The sequence below is a fragment of the Vavraia culicis genome, assembly GCF_000192795.1.
Source record: "Vavraia culicis subsp. floridensis unplaced genomic scaffold supercont1.25, whole genome shotgun sequence".
Taxonomy (NCBI): domain Eukaryota; kingdom Fungi; phylum Microsporidia; family Pleistophoridae; genus Vavraia; species Vavraia culicis.
Window position 1 is genome coordinate 53,576 of NW_007360628.1, and position 14,773 is coordinate 68,348.

The following is a 14,773-nucleotide window of genomic DNA, read 5'->3' on the forward strand; positions in this document are numbered from 1 at the left end:
CGGTAGCACGGTGAAACTGAGTGCCTACGCTTTACACTCGGGCCACATCATGCATTTGCAGCGCTCCTCACACTTATTCAATTCAAGTGTGTTAAATCGCGTGGACATAAAACGCACAAGCAGACCATTTCTGCTCCTTGAGGTTGTTCTTTCCTCTTCCGTCATATTTTAGCGCACCGGTACGCTGTAGGGATCAAAGCGGCATTCTTCGCTCAATACGTCGTGTGCTAGGTGCAAAGCCTATGCCTGCCTGTGTGCACTATGGCCCGTCCAGTACACTGTGACCGCCTCCAGCACCCTTAATTAATCCTAAGTTGCACCAAAATAGTGCTTTTGTTGTGGTAGCCCTTGGTCCATGGGCAACAAAGTAAGTCCTAATCTTCTTCAGACCGCTGCCACGGTGAAGAAGTTCTCACACTTCAACGAGTCGGACATAAAAAAATGGTCCGCTGAATTCAATGCAAGCTATCCATCGGGCTACATGACCGAAAAGGACCTGCAAATCATTTTCAAGAAACTATTTCCATTTGGTGAGTGCAACCGGTTCACGCTCATTTTATTCAGAACGATAAACATCAGCGGCACGAAAACAATCGATTTCAACGAGCTGTTGATCGCACATTCCATCCTGCGGAAGGGAAGCATTTTTGAAAAGCTGAGATGGATCTTTCGGCTGTACGATTGTGACAGTGACGGGGTTGTGGGCAAGGATGAGATGATAAAGGTTGTAAAGGCGTTTTTGGACATGATAGGTGCGAGCTTTGATGTGGATGTGGACGTGGGAAGGTTTGTTGCGGGTATTTTTGATGAGCTGGAGAACAAAAGCGGATTTTTAACGTTTGACGACTTTAAAATCTTGGCCGGGAAGAAGGCAGAGGTTCTTCAAATCTTCGAGATGTTCGATTAAAACTTGTTTTTTACGCAGTTGCACCTTTTCATATGGTACAGGTTGTGCGGTAGGTTGTACTCTGCCAGTTCTTCTGTCTTTCTTGCTTAGCTGACGCTTACACCTTTGACCTACCGCATTGTGTGCTTGGCGTGGTGTTTAAAGGCACCTTTAGGGTGTACTGTCGTACCATGGCGTTGCAGTGAAGGAGGAGGTGGCGTAATCAAATGCAATTTTGGAAGAAGGCGGTTGACATCCTCGGAAGAAGCGTGCGTAACCGCACAAAGCACGATACACTCGTTTTGAAGACACTGCTGATGAATCTATAAACCAGATTGCTTCACCAAAAGCACGTTTATTCATCTCATCACGCAATAACCACCAAGCAGAACTACAATGACGGCTTCACTCTGCCACTAAATGGCGATTCAAAGAGTGAAATAAACTAAATTTACGTTTTACACATCCAGGAGGTGTCCGTGGCAAAAAACTGAACCGATATTTCACCCAACTCTGTGATAAAAGCTGTAAAGCACGTTGCATCGGTACCCTTTCCGTTTACACGCACTTGGCAGTACGCACCAACACAGCTCTTCCTTTTCCTGGTAACGTGCCTCATCACTTCACGGCCACCACCATCCAAGTCGTGTCCTCAACCCGCCACTCATGTTCATTCTGCCATAGGCAAACAAAAGTCAGTGCACCGTGCCATTCTGTTTCTCTTTGATGAACATCGTAGCACGTTTCTGCACACGTATAGAGCATAGCAAGCTGGTAGTACGCCGTATTGGTGCTGTACCGTAGCGTTTTAATGGTCTTATTCATACATTTACGCACTCCCGTGCAAAACGTGTTTATCGTGGTGTGGTAAATGCCACGATTTGCTTGGTTGCAAGCAGCCCTCAAGCGCTGTGAATCAGCGGTGCTAAGGTGGTGCGTGCATTGATTTGAATGTCCTTTGGTGTGAGAGTACTTCATGAATTTAATTTAGCTCTTTTAGAAAATGAATCAAACGCAGTGAGCCCGTTTGCTCTGATCAGGCGCTTCGCGTGATCCATGTGTAAGAGTTCTGTAAAAAGCGGAACATTGCGAACTTTTATCCCAACCGGCCCAACGACGGAGATAAGCACACACCGTTGTTGGTGGTACTCGGTGTGGAACGACAAGTTATTCGTTGTTAACACGGAAGGATCACTTAAAGAATATTTGCGGAACAACGTTTAAACGAGTATGGCGCGCCACCTACCACCCATCAAGAACACGATATAACTCAGTTTGTTGCCATAGGCATGGACAGAGTCAACCTTGGCATGCCGTGACAACCAGAACAAAAGAAAGCAATAACAATTAAAGGGCATTTACTCTTCATTAAAAATTACTGTCAAACAGGATAGAGTACTCGGTATCACATCGCTTCTCAAACTCAGTAAAATCTGCAATTTTTCCTCAGCTAAACATATCATCCTATAAGCGGTCAGCCATTGTAGATTCAATGTATTCAGAAGGTATATTAATTACTGAATGAGAACTCGTGTTTTTGCCCAGCATTGCTGCAAACATTTTTCTACAACTCTCTAGCTTGTGTTTCATTGCGTTGTTCTCTTCCTTGAGATACGCATTCTCTCTTTCCAAGTTTTCAATGTACTGTCTCTTGCGCTGCGCGCTTCTCCGTGCCGATGCACGGTTTACCACCATAAGCTGCCTCTTTTTCTCGTCGTCCGGACAAGACGCTTTTTTCATCGGGGTCACAATTTAATTTCGTTTATGGGCAATCAATCATAAAAAATTTGACAGATAGCGCGTTGGACTTGCTGCACGCTTGATACGATTGGCGAACAGCTTTGACCGTCTACAGCACGGTACCGCGGAACAAAAAATGAGCAGCACGGATCACACGCAACCCAAACACGAGAATGTAAGAGACAGTCTCACACGAACGTGCAGACTGAAATGGCTAATTAAACTTGCTCTTGAGAGTGCAAAAACTTTTTACATCGTTGCATAAATTTATGTGATCTTCTCGATGTCGTATCCACGAAATACAGCAATACGGCACTTTCATAGATGGGGCACAATAGCCTTTCAAATTGAGCGCACATTCTGCTTAAATAGCCTGAGCAAACATAAAAATAGCGGTAAAAGCCTGCGAGCTTTGTTGCGGATGCAACAGGAATATGCAAGGTATAGCGTTTTTATGACAGCGTTGTCTTACTTTGAACCAGGAAGTTCAAGAGTACATAATTCATTTAAATTTGCCTTAATACAAGCTGCAACACTACTATCTCCACAGATTTACCACGTGTGCCTCCTTTTGCTAGACCGAAATGCATTTCCTCATTACGCTTCCCAATATTATTTTTTATTTTTTAAATTACCCCATCAAACAAAGCATGCTACTCAAAAGTCGCTATTTATCGTCTCTTACGCACGAATACATCGCACTCGGCACAAAATCAAAGCTTTTCGATCCCACGTTCTCGAATGACAGCGAGTTAATAATTGTAAACCTGAAAACGAACGAAAAGATAAAAAGGGAGATGGATGGCAGATTTAATGACATTCTTGTGGTTGACAACATGGTAATATGTGCATTGGAGCAGGATATGGTTATTTATAGGATAGCATCTATGGTGGAAGAGCAGCTGGATGAGATTGACAATTCAAAGAGCACGCGCAGCCTTGAGTGCGTTCTGTCCATAAAGGTGGTGGTGAATGCTCTGTCATACAGCCAAAAGCGGAATATGCTGCTGCTTGCTGCCGATAAACTCATACTTCTGGACCTGAATACCTTCAAGTCGTACAACGTTGGTATAACCGGCCGTGCCAACTCCATCTCGTACAACAAGAAGGTTAACCACATCATTGCGGCATGCATCGATAATCAGCTGTTGATCTACGACATTAAGAAAAAGGAGGAGGTGATAAACAAGAAATTTCCTAATCTCAGACGGGTCGAGTGGCATCCGCACACGAGCACCTATCTATTCATACAGGGGGACGGTCTCAGCGTGCTAGACCTGAGCAGCGACAAATTGACGAAAATATGTGAGGAGTGCACAGGGTTTTTGGTGATGGATGATTTTCTGTACATCTGGGACCAAAACTGTTTGAAGATGTTCGAGCATGGAGAGGGTGCAAGGATGCAAAATGTGAAGACCGATTTGCTGAATTATATGGGTGAGTATGTGGTGAGTGACTTGTTCCATTTCAATACGAATGGCCGACTGGCTGTTCTGTCGCTCCTCAGCGGTTCAACAACGGTTCTTGCAAATTCGTCTCTGTTCTACGTCAGGCCACCGTTGAACTGCTACCTGAAGAACAACACCGTTTTTTACACCTGTGACAAAGAAATACGAATGAAGAAAATACACGCAAGACTGAACAAAGTGGAGAAGGATGTGCAGGAGCTGCTGGCAAACGTGGGTAGAGATGTTGAGTACGAGGGTCCTAAGCTGCATGTGGAAGATGATGAGATAGCCCAGCTCATACTTGAGAAGCGGTGGGACGAGATCAAGCGCCGAAATGACACTGTTGACGTTCCGCTCGCGTATTTATTGGACGAAGACAAAAAATTCCTGATGGATAATCTGAAGCTGCTCCTTCTCATCTGCGTAAAAGAGGGCAACTACAAATTCTTGGTGGAAAACAACATCGTTGATTACAAGTACCTGTTGAAGTACCTTGGCAAGGACGAACTGGCCATGCTTGCCGGGCAGCTGGCCGGAAAGGTCTCTTTTGATGAAATAGCGAAGATCTACGAGATGGCGCAGGATAAGAAGATGTTGTTCAAGATAAAGTTTGATTATCTTCGGAAGCTGTCGGATCAGTTGTGCATCAGCGATATGCTTGGCGTGTACATGAGTCTGCTACATAAGATGAAAGAAGAGGACGTGTACTTCCACGATGAATTGATCAATTACTTTTTGGAATATGCCAAATTCGTTGAGGACCGGGATGTGGTAGAGTATATTGAAAGCAAGGAAGGCGTGAAGAAGACGGATGGTGCCAAACCAAGGGCACCTGCCGTTGAACAGCGTGCAAGCGCAGTGAAATTAGATCATTCCGGAAGCACTGAAAGCGTGCTCCCCCGCTCAGCACCGAAGAGTCCGATTCCTGAGATTCCTCTTCCGCAGCGCGCACCCAGCACATACGTCAAAAAACATCCTCAGACCGTGCCGCCGCCGAGGAAGAGCCCGATAATTCCGGGTGTTCAGAATGTGCCGGACATAAGCAGCCTTTCTCTACACGCAAAAGACAAGAAGCTCAAATACAGTGACATCATGAAAGGTAAGAGTGTTCCTCAAAATGGTTTTAGACCTGTTAGCAGCGAAAAAAAGGCCGTGAAACCGCCATCTCTCTCAATTCCAAAACCTGTCCGTTCAGAGAATGTTTCAAATGAGCCGAGTGTTACGCAGATAAAAAATATCGGCGAGGAGTTTAACGAAAACGAAATTAATGAGCTTGATTCGCTTATACAGAGAAGGATTGAAGATTTGAAAGATAGGTCAGCCAGGAAGAAGGGGATTATCTTCAAAGCCCGTATTAAGGATGGCTTGCAACGTGTTGGCCACTACAAGAAGGTGACCAATCCGAACATTTTGCCGTATCTGAGGATATTTAAGGAGGAGGGTTTGTCGTACGAAGATTTCCTGAAGAAGTCACAGGCTCTGCTAAATTTTGCAGAGGTAAAGATGTGGCTGGAAGGTATTTTAAACCTGTGGAAAATTGTTGATTAAATTTCTGAGTTTTATTTCGATTTTGTGTGCGCTGTTTTTACCACAATCGTGCGTGCCAGCTGGCAGAAAGGTTGACCTTGAGTTGTTGTGGGATTAGGCGTGTGCCGTAAAATTGGAGAAAAATGTCCTTAACCCAGCAACATGTAAAAATGATTGGTAAGTGTCGGTTATTTTGATGGTAAAAATGATTGGCGAGTGTCGGTTATTTTTATGGTAAAAATGATCGGTAAGTGTCGGTTATTGTGATGGTAAAAATGATTGGCGAGTGTCGGTTATTGTGATGGTAAAAATGATTGGCGAGTGTCGGTTATTTTGATGGTAGATGATGCTCTCGGTGCCGGTAACTTTTTCGCTATGCATTTGTTCACCTCGTTATTGGTGAAAAAGGTGTTTTTCTATTTTTTATCAGTAAGGTATGATTGAACGTTGTTCCTCGTAAAGTGTAAGGTGTTGTTATTCCCTCAATACCAAAATTTAACAAAAAGGTCTTTTAAAGTGCTAGAATAGTTCATTTGCAGTCTTTTTTGTGGGGTGAGCGGGAAGCGGTTTAACTCGGTTTGTATCTTGCGGGAATAGAAATATGATGCAAACGATTTGTCTCTGGTGTATGAGAGGGTTCAGCATCCATAGCATGCACGGATCTCCAAGTATTTTACACCGATGGCATAAACAACAGCATCCTGCGATGTGCCATGCCAATATTTATCAAAACGAAAACCTGACATTTTAATTAAACACACTACGACCTCAAACTTGAACTGATACTGCGTTGTATACTTTTCACAGTACAGAATTTGGTTGTTTCGTTTCAGTTTTTGAGATTTCCTTCATTAACTCGACAATTTGGCGGTGCTTTTTCGCTTCCTTGTACACCAGCTCGTGGTACATTTTCCCTATAATTTTTTTTCTTTGGTAAATGCGGTGGATAAGGATCCACAGCACGCCAAGAAAAATACCAAAGACAAGAAGAAAAAGCGAAAGGTAGATAAAGTGAGCATAGTTAAAGCACATGTAATCCTTGGTTGATATCAATCCTGTAGAACACATAGATTCATACTTCTCGAATTGTTTGGCTGTAAGCGCTTCGAGCGATCGCTCATACTCGCGATTGGATGGCTGAGGAAGGTTGATGTACCCTAAATCGATCTTGGTTGGCACACAGGCCTCCTTTCTTTGGTTCATGCAATTTTTGCGTAGATGTTCGCACCATTCATTAAATCCAAAATATTTGTTGGGCTCCGAAAGGTCTGCAATGATTGTGAACTTTTTTGGATCTTCCATTCTCTTCGTGCGCGGTTCGCCCTCTTAAAGTGATATCTAATCAATTATGTACCAGAAAAGTATAATTGCATTCAAAAATGATCGTGCACTGCAATTATCAGTAGACACAGTGACATATTGTGCAAATGGTATCAAATAAAGTCTTTCTTACGTCAACTACGCTGTGTTCATGTAGTACGAGCGTTTTCCTGCGGTTACCGCTGCAATTTAAAGAGCAAACTGGTGATAAAGCAAAAAATTTTTAGTGACACGCACATGAAACAGTCCTATTCCAAACAGACATAGCGAAGGCTTTTGTTCGCTCTGCCATGTAAAAAGGGTTTTATACTGTTGGTACCTCGTTGAGTGAGGCAATAGTAAATAGAAACACAAAATTTATTCGATATGCTGTTCAACGGTATCTGAAGCGATAAGTAAATTTAGATTAAAATTATCACTTCTCGTATATTTTTTTGTTCTCAAGAGTCATTTATTTGTCTCCACAGACAACAACATCTATACAGCACACTTTTCGGCTCGCTGGGCTGATAATGAGCGCTTTCCCTTGATTCATGACCTGTCATCTTATCACCAAGCAAAGCATCCTTTTTAAACAGCAGTTATGATCGATAAGCATGCTGTGGGGCTGAACTGAGGTAGTGTGCCAATTTATTGTTTATTCACTACATAACGTTAAGAGGATCGTACAAAAGACAGGTGACAAATAAATACATACCAGCGGTTCAGTGGATATGCTTTCTGTTTGTTCCGTTGTTCTTCTCTCATGGTCAAGCATGTGTTCATGTACAATACGCTTGATTAAACTTTTAGAGCAAATACAAACGTAGATAGGGTGATATTGTGGTGGAACGTCTTCAAATGAGCCCATTCCATTCCAAAAATAACAAAGGTTGTAGGTGGCATGGAGTGTTAAAGTGATGATAGAATATTTCTTTATTCGTAATTGATTCTCATTATGATTATTATAGCGGTAACATTAGGAGTAGCTTAAAGACGGTGTATCTGCAGGAGATACATTATTGTAATCGGATAAACGAATAAATCAATATTTGGGATGATAAAGTATTCGCTAGAACATTCTTATCTTCCACAGTGATGCACTGTAGAAGATTGTATTCAACACATCTTACGCATCATAATTTATTGCAATATCCTAAATGGCAAAAACATGAACGTACAACGAATTATAGCGGTAACATTAAGTTTCGTTGTCAATGTCGTAAACTCTTGGCTGCTTTTCCATTTTATTGTACCTGTACCAGTATTGAACAACGTATAAGATGAGAAGGACGAGACAGAACGCTAAAATAACGGTAGTAATGGCCTTGCTGCCGAACTCATGCGCTACCGTATCTTCTGAATAGATACGTTTGAAGCATTCATCGCTAAATCCATCCTTCTTACACTCGTTACAATTCTCTATCTCCCGGAAAAAAGCATTTCTATCCTTTCGGATCTCACGCTGTGATACTTTATCGTACTCAAGGACTTCCTTGTACGTCTCGGCATACGGATCAAGATAAGAGCATGGAATGCTCTCAACACTCGTGCACACTTGCAATATTTCTTGACACCGTTTCTTGGCTGCTTGCATCGATTTGTCCCAGAGGTGCCATTTCTAATGATATATGCAAAAGGAAGTAAAGTGCAGAGAAAACCTAAAACGGAAAATTGAAATTGTTAAATACACGCACAGAAGTATTTTGGTGTGATAAATACAAATAGAACGTAATATACACGGGCTAGTGCTGTAATTACCGGAAATTAACCAAAAAAGGGCTTTTTTTACACATGCATTGTACATCAGGGTGACACAGACCGTCATGCATCAAAATTTAATGATCAGGCCTACTGCTGCACGTAAGGCTATATTTCGTTTTATTAGCCGCAGATTGTTAAAGATAATCATACCGCATGGTCTCATCCATTCTGAACACCACATCGTGGTGCTGTTTAAGCATTCCACCTCAAGATGCTGCTTCTCGTGTCGTGCTACCATCCCCTACTTTGATAAGCACCTACTCATGGATGCGCTACGTCAACAGCAGAATGGGTGATCTCCTCATACCTCCACTGGTAGACACATACACATGGTAAATTGTTGCTCAAGTAATGTGGATGACCATTTATAATTCGTTTTTATGGCAGCCTAGCGCATTATTTATGTTGCTGGTCCGGCTTACTTTTACACGTTTGGTCTAAAAATGTCTGTGTGCTGATCAATCCATTGGATCATGCACATTTTGGCAGTTGTTCAAAATAACGGGTCTTTAAACCATCAGCATTCGCTTGATAGACATTAATAGCGGCAGAATGAACAAATATTCGTATGCATATGATATAGGTACAAGCTGGTCTGGCCCGCTAAATGCAGCGAACAATTTATCATGTTGTTCTCACCAGAGAATGCTCTTTCGAGTATGAGATGAAGGAATGCTAATTTTGAGCGTGTGCTATACAGAAATACTGTAAGCATGGCAATTTTATGCAGAAATATCGGATTTGGCGCTACTTTCGAACGGCCTTGCCGATGACTAAGACACAAATCGTGAAATGAAAATAATTTTTTGGACCCCATGACTAAAAAATCACGCAAAGATGAAAAAGAATGTGCGACCACCGGTCATACGGCCGAAAACGCTAATTTAAAAAACTGCAAAGACAAGAATCTGATCAACAATGTATTGGGCTATGATAATGGAAGTTTAGATGCGCTACAAGGCCATTGCAATGGCGAAGAAGCGGGCAAGCAGGAAGGGATCGATTTTGATGGGGCTGAAATGCTTGACGAGGAGTACTCTGAGATGACCGGCTCAACGGCCTCGCTTGAAGATGAACTTTTTGCATCTTCTTCGATGACATCCAGCTCGGTTGAGGAGCAACTTCCCGCTTTATGGGCTGATTCTGAAAGCATGGAAGAACATGATCTGTGCTACCTCAAGGACAAACAACCGGATGATTTAAATGTAAGCTGTGTGGAGAAGAAGGAAGTGCAGATCATGAACAAATTGTTCAGATGTAATACGAGGGTAATACGCATGATGGCTAACGAGAAGTATCTGGTCGTTCTGGATGCACGAGGGTATCTGTACAAATTTGAGAAGGATGGTCAAGATTTGTTTAAGCTGACAAGGTCGTTCAAGATGGACAAGTACTTTGTTGTGGACATGTTGGTTACCGGTGATAAGTTGGTTCTGGTATCCAACAAGACCGGTATTCTAAAAGAGATTGATTTGTGCACGTTTGGCATAGTGGATATACGCACAAATATCAGGTATTTTGACCGGGTGTTCGAACTACAGGACCACATTTTTCTTGTAAACAGAGACATTGTCCTCGTTTTGGATGAGAAGTATCAAAAGAAAAAGATTTATCACTTTGACGCTGTGCTAGACATAAAATTTGCGGACGGTAGGTTCTATTTTTTGAACAGTAGCGGGTTTTTTGTTGTTCAAGGTGACAACATAGCTAAGGTTGTCAGGAAGGAATATTTTAATTTGACCTGTATTCTCATCCATGACGATCATTTGTACCTGGGAACTGAGTATGGCCTGAAAATAGACGAAAGGATGAAGAAGTACGGGCCGATAAAAATGGTTGACGTGTTCAACGACCATGTTATTGTTGTGTCAGAGGATGCTTTGAGGTTATTAAGCGATGATTGCACCCGTACATGGAAGATGAATGTTGGTTGTGCGGTCTTCTTTCATAACAGTGTAGTTTTTTCAGATGGCAAGTTCTTGGGCGTTCTTAGATTTTAAGGCTATGAGAACCGCTTGAGAGGAAGAGTAGTCAAATTTAGGATGGTAAGTTCTTGGGCGTTCTTAGATTTTAAGGCTATGAGAACCGCTTGAGAGGAAGAGTAATCAAATTTAGGATGGCAAGTTCTTGGGCGTTCTTAGATTTTAAGGCTATGAGAACCGCTTGAGAGGAAGAGTAATCAAATTTAGCATGTAATGTACTCTTGCAGATGAATATGAGTGCTGTTAACATGCTTCAAGTAATTGACAAGCCTGTTTAACGTGCTTTCGTGGCCCATGGCAGTAAATTTGTGAGGAATTTGAAATGGAAGAAATATTTTTGTCGCACCGAGGTCGATTCACCTAAAAAATATATTATTGTGCTCTGTTCAGTGTAATGAGTATCAAATCGATAATTCCATCATTTGTAACCTTTTTACTAACAATTCGCCTATTTATTGCTGAATATGCTACCCTTTCGTGTCGGAATTAGATGGCGTTTTCCTCTGTGAATCAATAATTATTCCGTAGTTACCTTGTTAAGTTGGTAATTAATTTTGCATTGTCTTTAGTTTTATTCGCGGATTCTGGTTTTTGATAGGGCGCATTTTGACACGTGTGGTTACAGGGTTGAGGTAAATAAACGTATTTCTAGCGTAAAAACAGGTGTTTGTAGGGTGTGCTCCGTCTATTACAGGTTCACGGTTTTTTCTATGGCGCTCCCTTTTTGCTTCTCTCATGTGTGATGTGGTTTTGTACTTCATATCGTGAATCGATGGTCATAAAGGCTATGATGGCAATAACTGCATGAAGTGTGTTCATAAATTGGCGTGGTGCAGAGTCAGGATATGAACAAGGTAGTAAAGAAATCTGTTGGTGCCTAACTTTGGATAGGACTTGTGAACGGTAGCGTGGTTTGTTCACAGGAAAAACGATAACTCGAACTAAATGTTGGTAGAGGAAGAAAATCCATTGGAGTCATGCTAAAAAGCAATGTTCAACAATAGTTTGAAGTATATACGGTCATCAAATGGAATGATTATCTAACAGAACAAATTAAATTGATGCTGTTTACCTGATTGAGTGCATTCTTAGAAAATGAATTTGCAATATCTCGTGAACACTTAACAATAATACTGTAAAAATATCATTCGTGTAGACCACCATATTTGGGTGATTGCTGGAATAAAAAGTGTCAAACATATTATTACAACCTTTTAATCATAATTTCCTTCATTTCGCTAACAACTTCGTGGTAATTCTCTACTTCTTCTGCCCATCTCTTTTTTCGAATCTTGTTTGTTCTGTATTTTTTCACAAGCATTCTGGAACCATACCAAACGATAAGACCCATGCAGATTCCAAAAAGCAATCCGATTAAACATACTAAAATTAGGGATGTGTATGGAAAAGCTACGTACGTATTAGTGGACATTTGTCCCAGCGAGCATTTCGTATGGTAACCTCTAAACAGAGTTTTGATATCCTTACTTGGCGAATAGTTCATCTGAGATTTCTTGTTGGCATTTATATGATAAATTTCGTAGTAGGTATTGACACAGTCTGGTTTGTTTAAATGCATACATTTCTCACGTAAATAGTTGCACCATTCACTGAATCCCGAAAAAAAGCCCGGACGCGCGTAATCAACTGCTATTTTGAACATTTTCTGTTCCGCTGTACCAAAAATAAGTCCACAAATTTGGCTTAAATAGTTATAAATTTACTTTATTAGTGATTAGTTCGGAGAGTGCTGTAAAACCAAGGATATAGACTGAATAACTGTCTTCGGTTGATCTCAGCGGGTCCGAAAGATGTGTTTTTGAATATTGTGTGTAAAAAGACAAATAAATGACTTCTAGCTAAAAAAGAAAGGAGCTGAGGAATAAAGAATGTTAGCTGCTGCAAGAAATTTATAAAAACTGCCCAAGAAAGCGATTTTACTGTGTACTAGACAGCAAGTCGTGGAACAACGTTTTGCATTAATCAACGATTCAAAAAGTATGCGCACTGTTTTGTTGTTGCACGTGGCACATAACTAACAACTAATAACATATGGCAATATGTGTTTGACCGAAGTATATCATGACCATGTGCTTATATGATGCTTAATGGAATTGTCACGATGTTAATTGCGGCTCCAGTTCCATCTGCAACTTCTGCAGTATCAACTAAATCGTGGTTTGAGGGTGAAATGGCGGAATTACACATCTGCAGCTCATCAACCTCTGTATGAAACAATAAGCTTGAAATTGGTCCAAATTTTGGCGAACAAGCTTTGATAAATCACCTACATGCAGTTGATACGATGCGATAATCAAAATACGGGTTGTGTTTATGGTTAGGTATGTACCGGTAAATTATGAGAAATGATGATAATAAATTGGTGGGATAGATTGTAGATCTTAGATTGATACAAATATTGCGTACAGGGCTTGCTTGTCCTCCAATCGAGATTTCAGTATTGTTAAGGTCACTCTCCTCTTCTGTACAGCGATGCATGCAATCAAATGCAGTGTATTGCAGCGATAGCGTGGCTTATACTAGCCTGGTAAATGATAGATCATTACCAATTGGTTGGAGGACTTGTACAGAATGCTTACGAACAGCGAGGCAGCAATACAATAGTTTGTTATCGCGTAAGTTCGGGCAGAGATGACTCTTGACGTAATATCAGGTAAAGTTTTTATTTGCACATTTAAAGCTTCGCTTGCTTACGTCTTCGTCGTGGTTATTTCCGCAGCAAAGTGCTGCCACCTTCTATTTGGTGACCGTAACTCCTCTTGCTTCGGCTTGATATACGATTTCTTGTTCTCATTCGATCATTTAAGTGAAGAAAATTAGCAAAAAGCTATCATTGTAGCACAATGTCAGATGTTTATGAGCGGTGTGAGGTGATGAATAGCTGCCATTTGAAAAAGTGATCAAACACAAGAATAGCATTTGTTGAGGTGTTTAGATCCGGATAAATAAACATGCTATCATTTTGTTCTGCAATAACATTTATATACTATTAAGATAGGTTCTCTACCCATTTTAAAAATAGGTTTACTTAGAACATCTCACATACATACGTATCATGTAAAATGTACCTGCCGGACCTATGTCAATCAAGAGCACCGATGACATCATTTATAGATCTGCGTGTTGAGATTTGAAGACACCTAGCACCGGTTAGCATTGATTTTGGCTGAGAACAGTTACAAAGAAATCAGGGCTTGGTATCTCAGCCTACTTCGTTGTTCCACACATATCACTACAAATTGGTATTCCTCACCCTTGGACACATCATATCAGTTCTATACCACATCTTTGACAACATTCAAGAGATTAAGAGGTAGAAATACCATCGACAAACGGAATTACTGCTAATATTGTATGCACAGTATAAGTTTCGGTGCTTCGTGTTAACTGCGATCAATGTTATACATGTGCTCGGCATTTTTGTTGGTAAAGGTTATACGGGCACTGCTATCAAGACAAATATTTTTTATGTTCAATAAATATTTAATCCTAAGCAATTTCAATGGTAACTGTGCTTGCTATCGATAGGTAGGCTATTACAGCCATTATTGTTACCAATAACTATCTTTTCGAGTACAATTAGCTTAGTATCGTTCCTTTTCGGTTTCTTTTTTTCTTTAGCGGCCAATTTTACCTCTTGGATTATCCTTAACCTTTCCTGTTCCGCATCAACTACGTATTTTTTCCTGAGCCTAAAATGTACTATCAGTATAAGCGTGATCAACATGCAAAAAACAACTATTAACGCATTTAACGAGTTGTCGTTGCCGATATCAGGCTGCCCAAGATCAACGTACAAGCCAACGGCTGACTCTTTGTTATGTTTGGCGCTCACACACTTAGCAAATAACCGAAGAAAATCAGATCTGTATTTTTTTATATTGCTTACGTATTTTCCTGTAAGCATTTCTACTTGATCCCTAGCTATATCTTCGTACACCTGAATTCTATCGGTATCTGCAACCCAAACATCACAAAAATTATCCACTATACCTCTGCAAATTTTAAATATCTCGTTACAACCTAGTATCATCGATTTCATGACCATGGAATGGGCTTGAAATGCCCATGTGCATTTAATGATCCAACACGGCAAATTAAAAATT

General features: G+C 40.9%; 9 protein-coding genes across 9 annotated transcripts; 3 read left to right on the top strand and 6 right to left on the bottom strand.

Annotated features, from left to right (window-relative positions):
• Positions 1 to 355: 355 nt before the first annotated feature.
• On the top strand, positions 356 to 924 carry VCUG_01571 (uncharacterized protein; the record flags this gene model as incomplete). The annotated part of the gene is made up of 1 exon (XM_008076397.1): positions 356 to 924. The coding sequence occupies one exon, from the start codon at positions 356 to 358 to the stop codon at positions 905 to 907; it is 552 nt and encodes a 183-aa protein (XP_008074588.1). The 3' UTR covers positions 908 to 924.
• A 580-nt stretch (positions 925 to 1,504) lies between these two features.
• Positions 1,505 to 1,864, bottom strand: VCUG_01572 (uncharacterized protein; the record flags this gene model as incomplete). The annotated part of the gene is made up of 1 exon (XM_008076398.1): positions 1,505 to 1,864. The coding sequence occupies one exon, from the start codon at positions 1,862 to 1,864 to the stop codon at positions 1,505 to 1,507; it is 360 nt and encodes a 119-aa protein (XP_008074589.1).
• Positions 1,865 to 2,237: 373 nt separating this feature from the next.
• On the bottom strand, positions 2,238 to 2,785 carry VCUG_01573 (uncharacterized protein). The gene has a single exon (XM_008076399.1). The coding sequence runs from the start codon at positions 2,624 to 2,626 to the stop codon at positions 2,351 to 2,353; it is 276 nt and encodes a 91-aa protein (XP_008074590.1). The 5' UTR covers positions 2,627 to 2,785; the 3' UTR covers positions 2,238 to 2,350.
• Positions 2,786 to 3,276: 491 nt separating this feature from the next.
• Positions 3,277 to 5,642, top strand: VCUG_01574 (uncharacterized protein; the record flags this gene model as incomplete). Its single annotated transcript, XM_008076400.1, has 1 exon — positions 3,277 to 5,642. One exon carries the CDS (start codon positions 3,277 to 3,279, stop codon positions 5,620 to 5,622), a length of 2,346 nt encoding a protein of 781 aa, XP_008074591.1. The 3' UTR covers positions 5,623 to 5,642.
• Positions 5,643 to 6,350: 708 nt separating this feature from the next.
• On the bottom strand, positions 6,351 to 6,903 carry VCUG_01575 (uncharacterized protein; the record flags this gene model as incomplete). The annotated part of the gene is made up of 1 exon (XM_008076401.1): positions 6,351 to 6,903. The coding sequence occupies one exon, from the start codon at positions 6,901 to 6,903 to the stop codon at positions 6,403 to 6,405; it is 501 nt and encodes a 166-aa protein (XP_008074592.1). The 3' UTR covers positions 6,351 to 6,402.
• Positions 6,904 to 8,071: 1,168 nt separating this feature from the next.
• Positions 8,072 to 8,497, bottom strand: VCUG_01576 (uncharacterized protein; the record flags this gene model as incomplete). The annotated part of the gene is made up of 1 exon (XM_008076402.1): positions 8,072 to 8,497. One exon carries the CDS (start codon positions 8,495 to 8,497, stop codon positions 8,102 to 8,104), a length of 396 nt encoding a protein of 131 aa, XP_008074593.1. The 3' UTR covers positions 8,072 to 8,101.
• A 982-nt stretch (positions 8,498 to 9,479) lies between these two features.
• On the top strand, positions 9,480 to 10,664 carry VCUG_01577 (uncharacterized protein; the record flags this gene model as incomplete). The annotated part of the gene is made up of 1 exon (XM_008076403.1): positions 9,480 to 10,664. One exon carries the CDS (start codon positions 9,480 to 9,482, stop codon positions 10,662 to 10,664), a length of 1,185 nt encoding a protein of 394 aa, XP_008074594.1.
• Positions 10,665 to 11,850: 1,186 nt separating this feature from the next.
• On the bottom strand, positions 11,851 to 12,309 carry VCUG_01578 (uncharacterized protein; the record flags this gene model as incomplete). Its single annotated transcript, XM_008076404.1, has 1 exon — positions 11,851 to 12,309. One exon carries the CDS (start codon positions 12,307 to 12,309, stop codon positions 11,851 to 11,853), a length of 459 nt encoding a protein of 152 aa, XP_008074595.1.
• A 1,833-nt stretch (positions 12,310 to 14,142) lies between these two features.
• On the bottom strand, positions 14,143 to 14,715 carry VCUG_01579 (uncharacterized protein; the record flags this gene model as incomplete). The annotated part of the gene is made up of 1 exon (XM_008076405.1): positions 14,143 to 14,715. One exon carries the CDS (start codon positions 14,713 to 14,715, stop codon positions 14,167 to 14,169), a length of 549 nt encoding a protein of 182 aa, XP_008074596.1. The 3' UTR covers positions 14,143 to 14,166.
• Between the last annotated feature and the right edge of the window lie 58 nt (positions 14,716 to 14,773).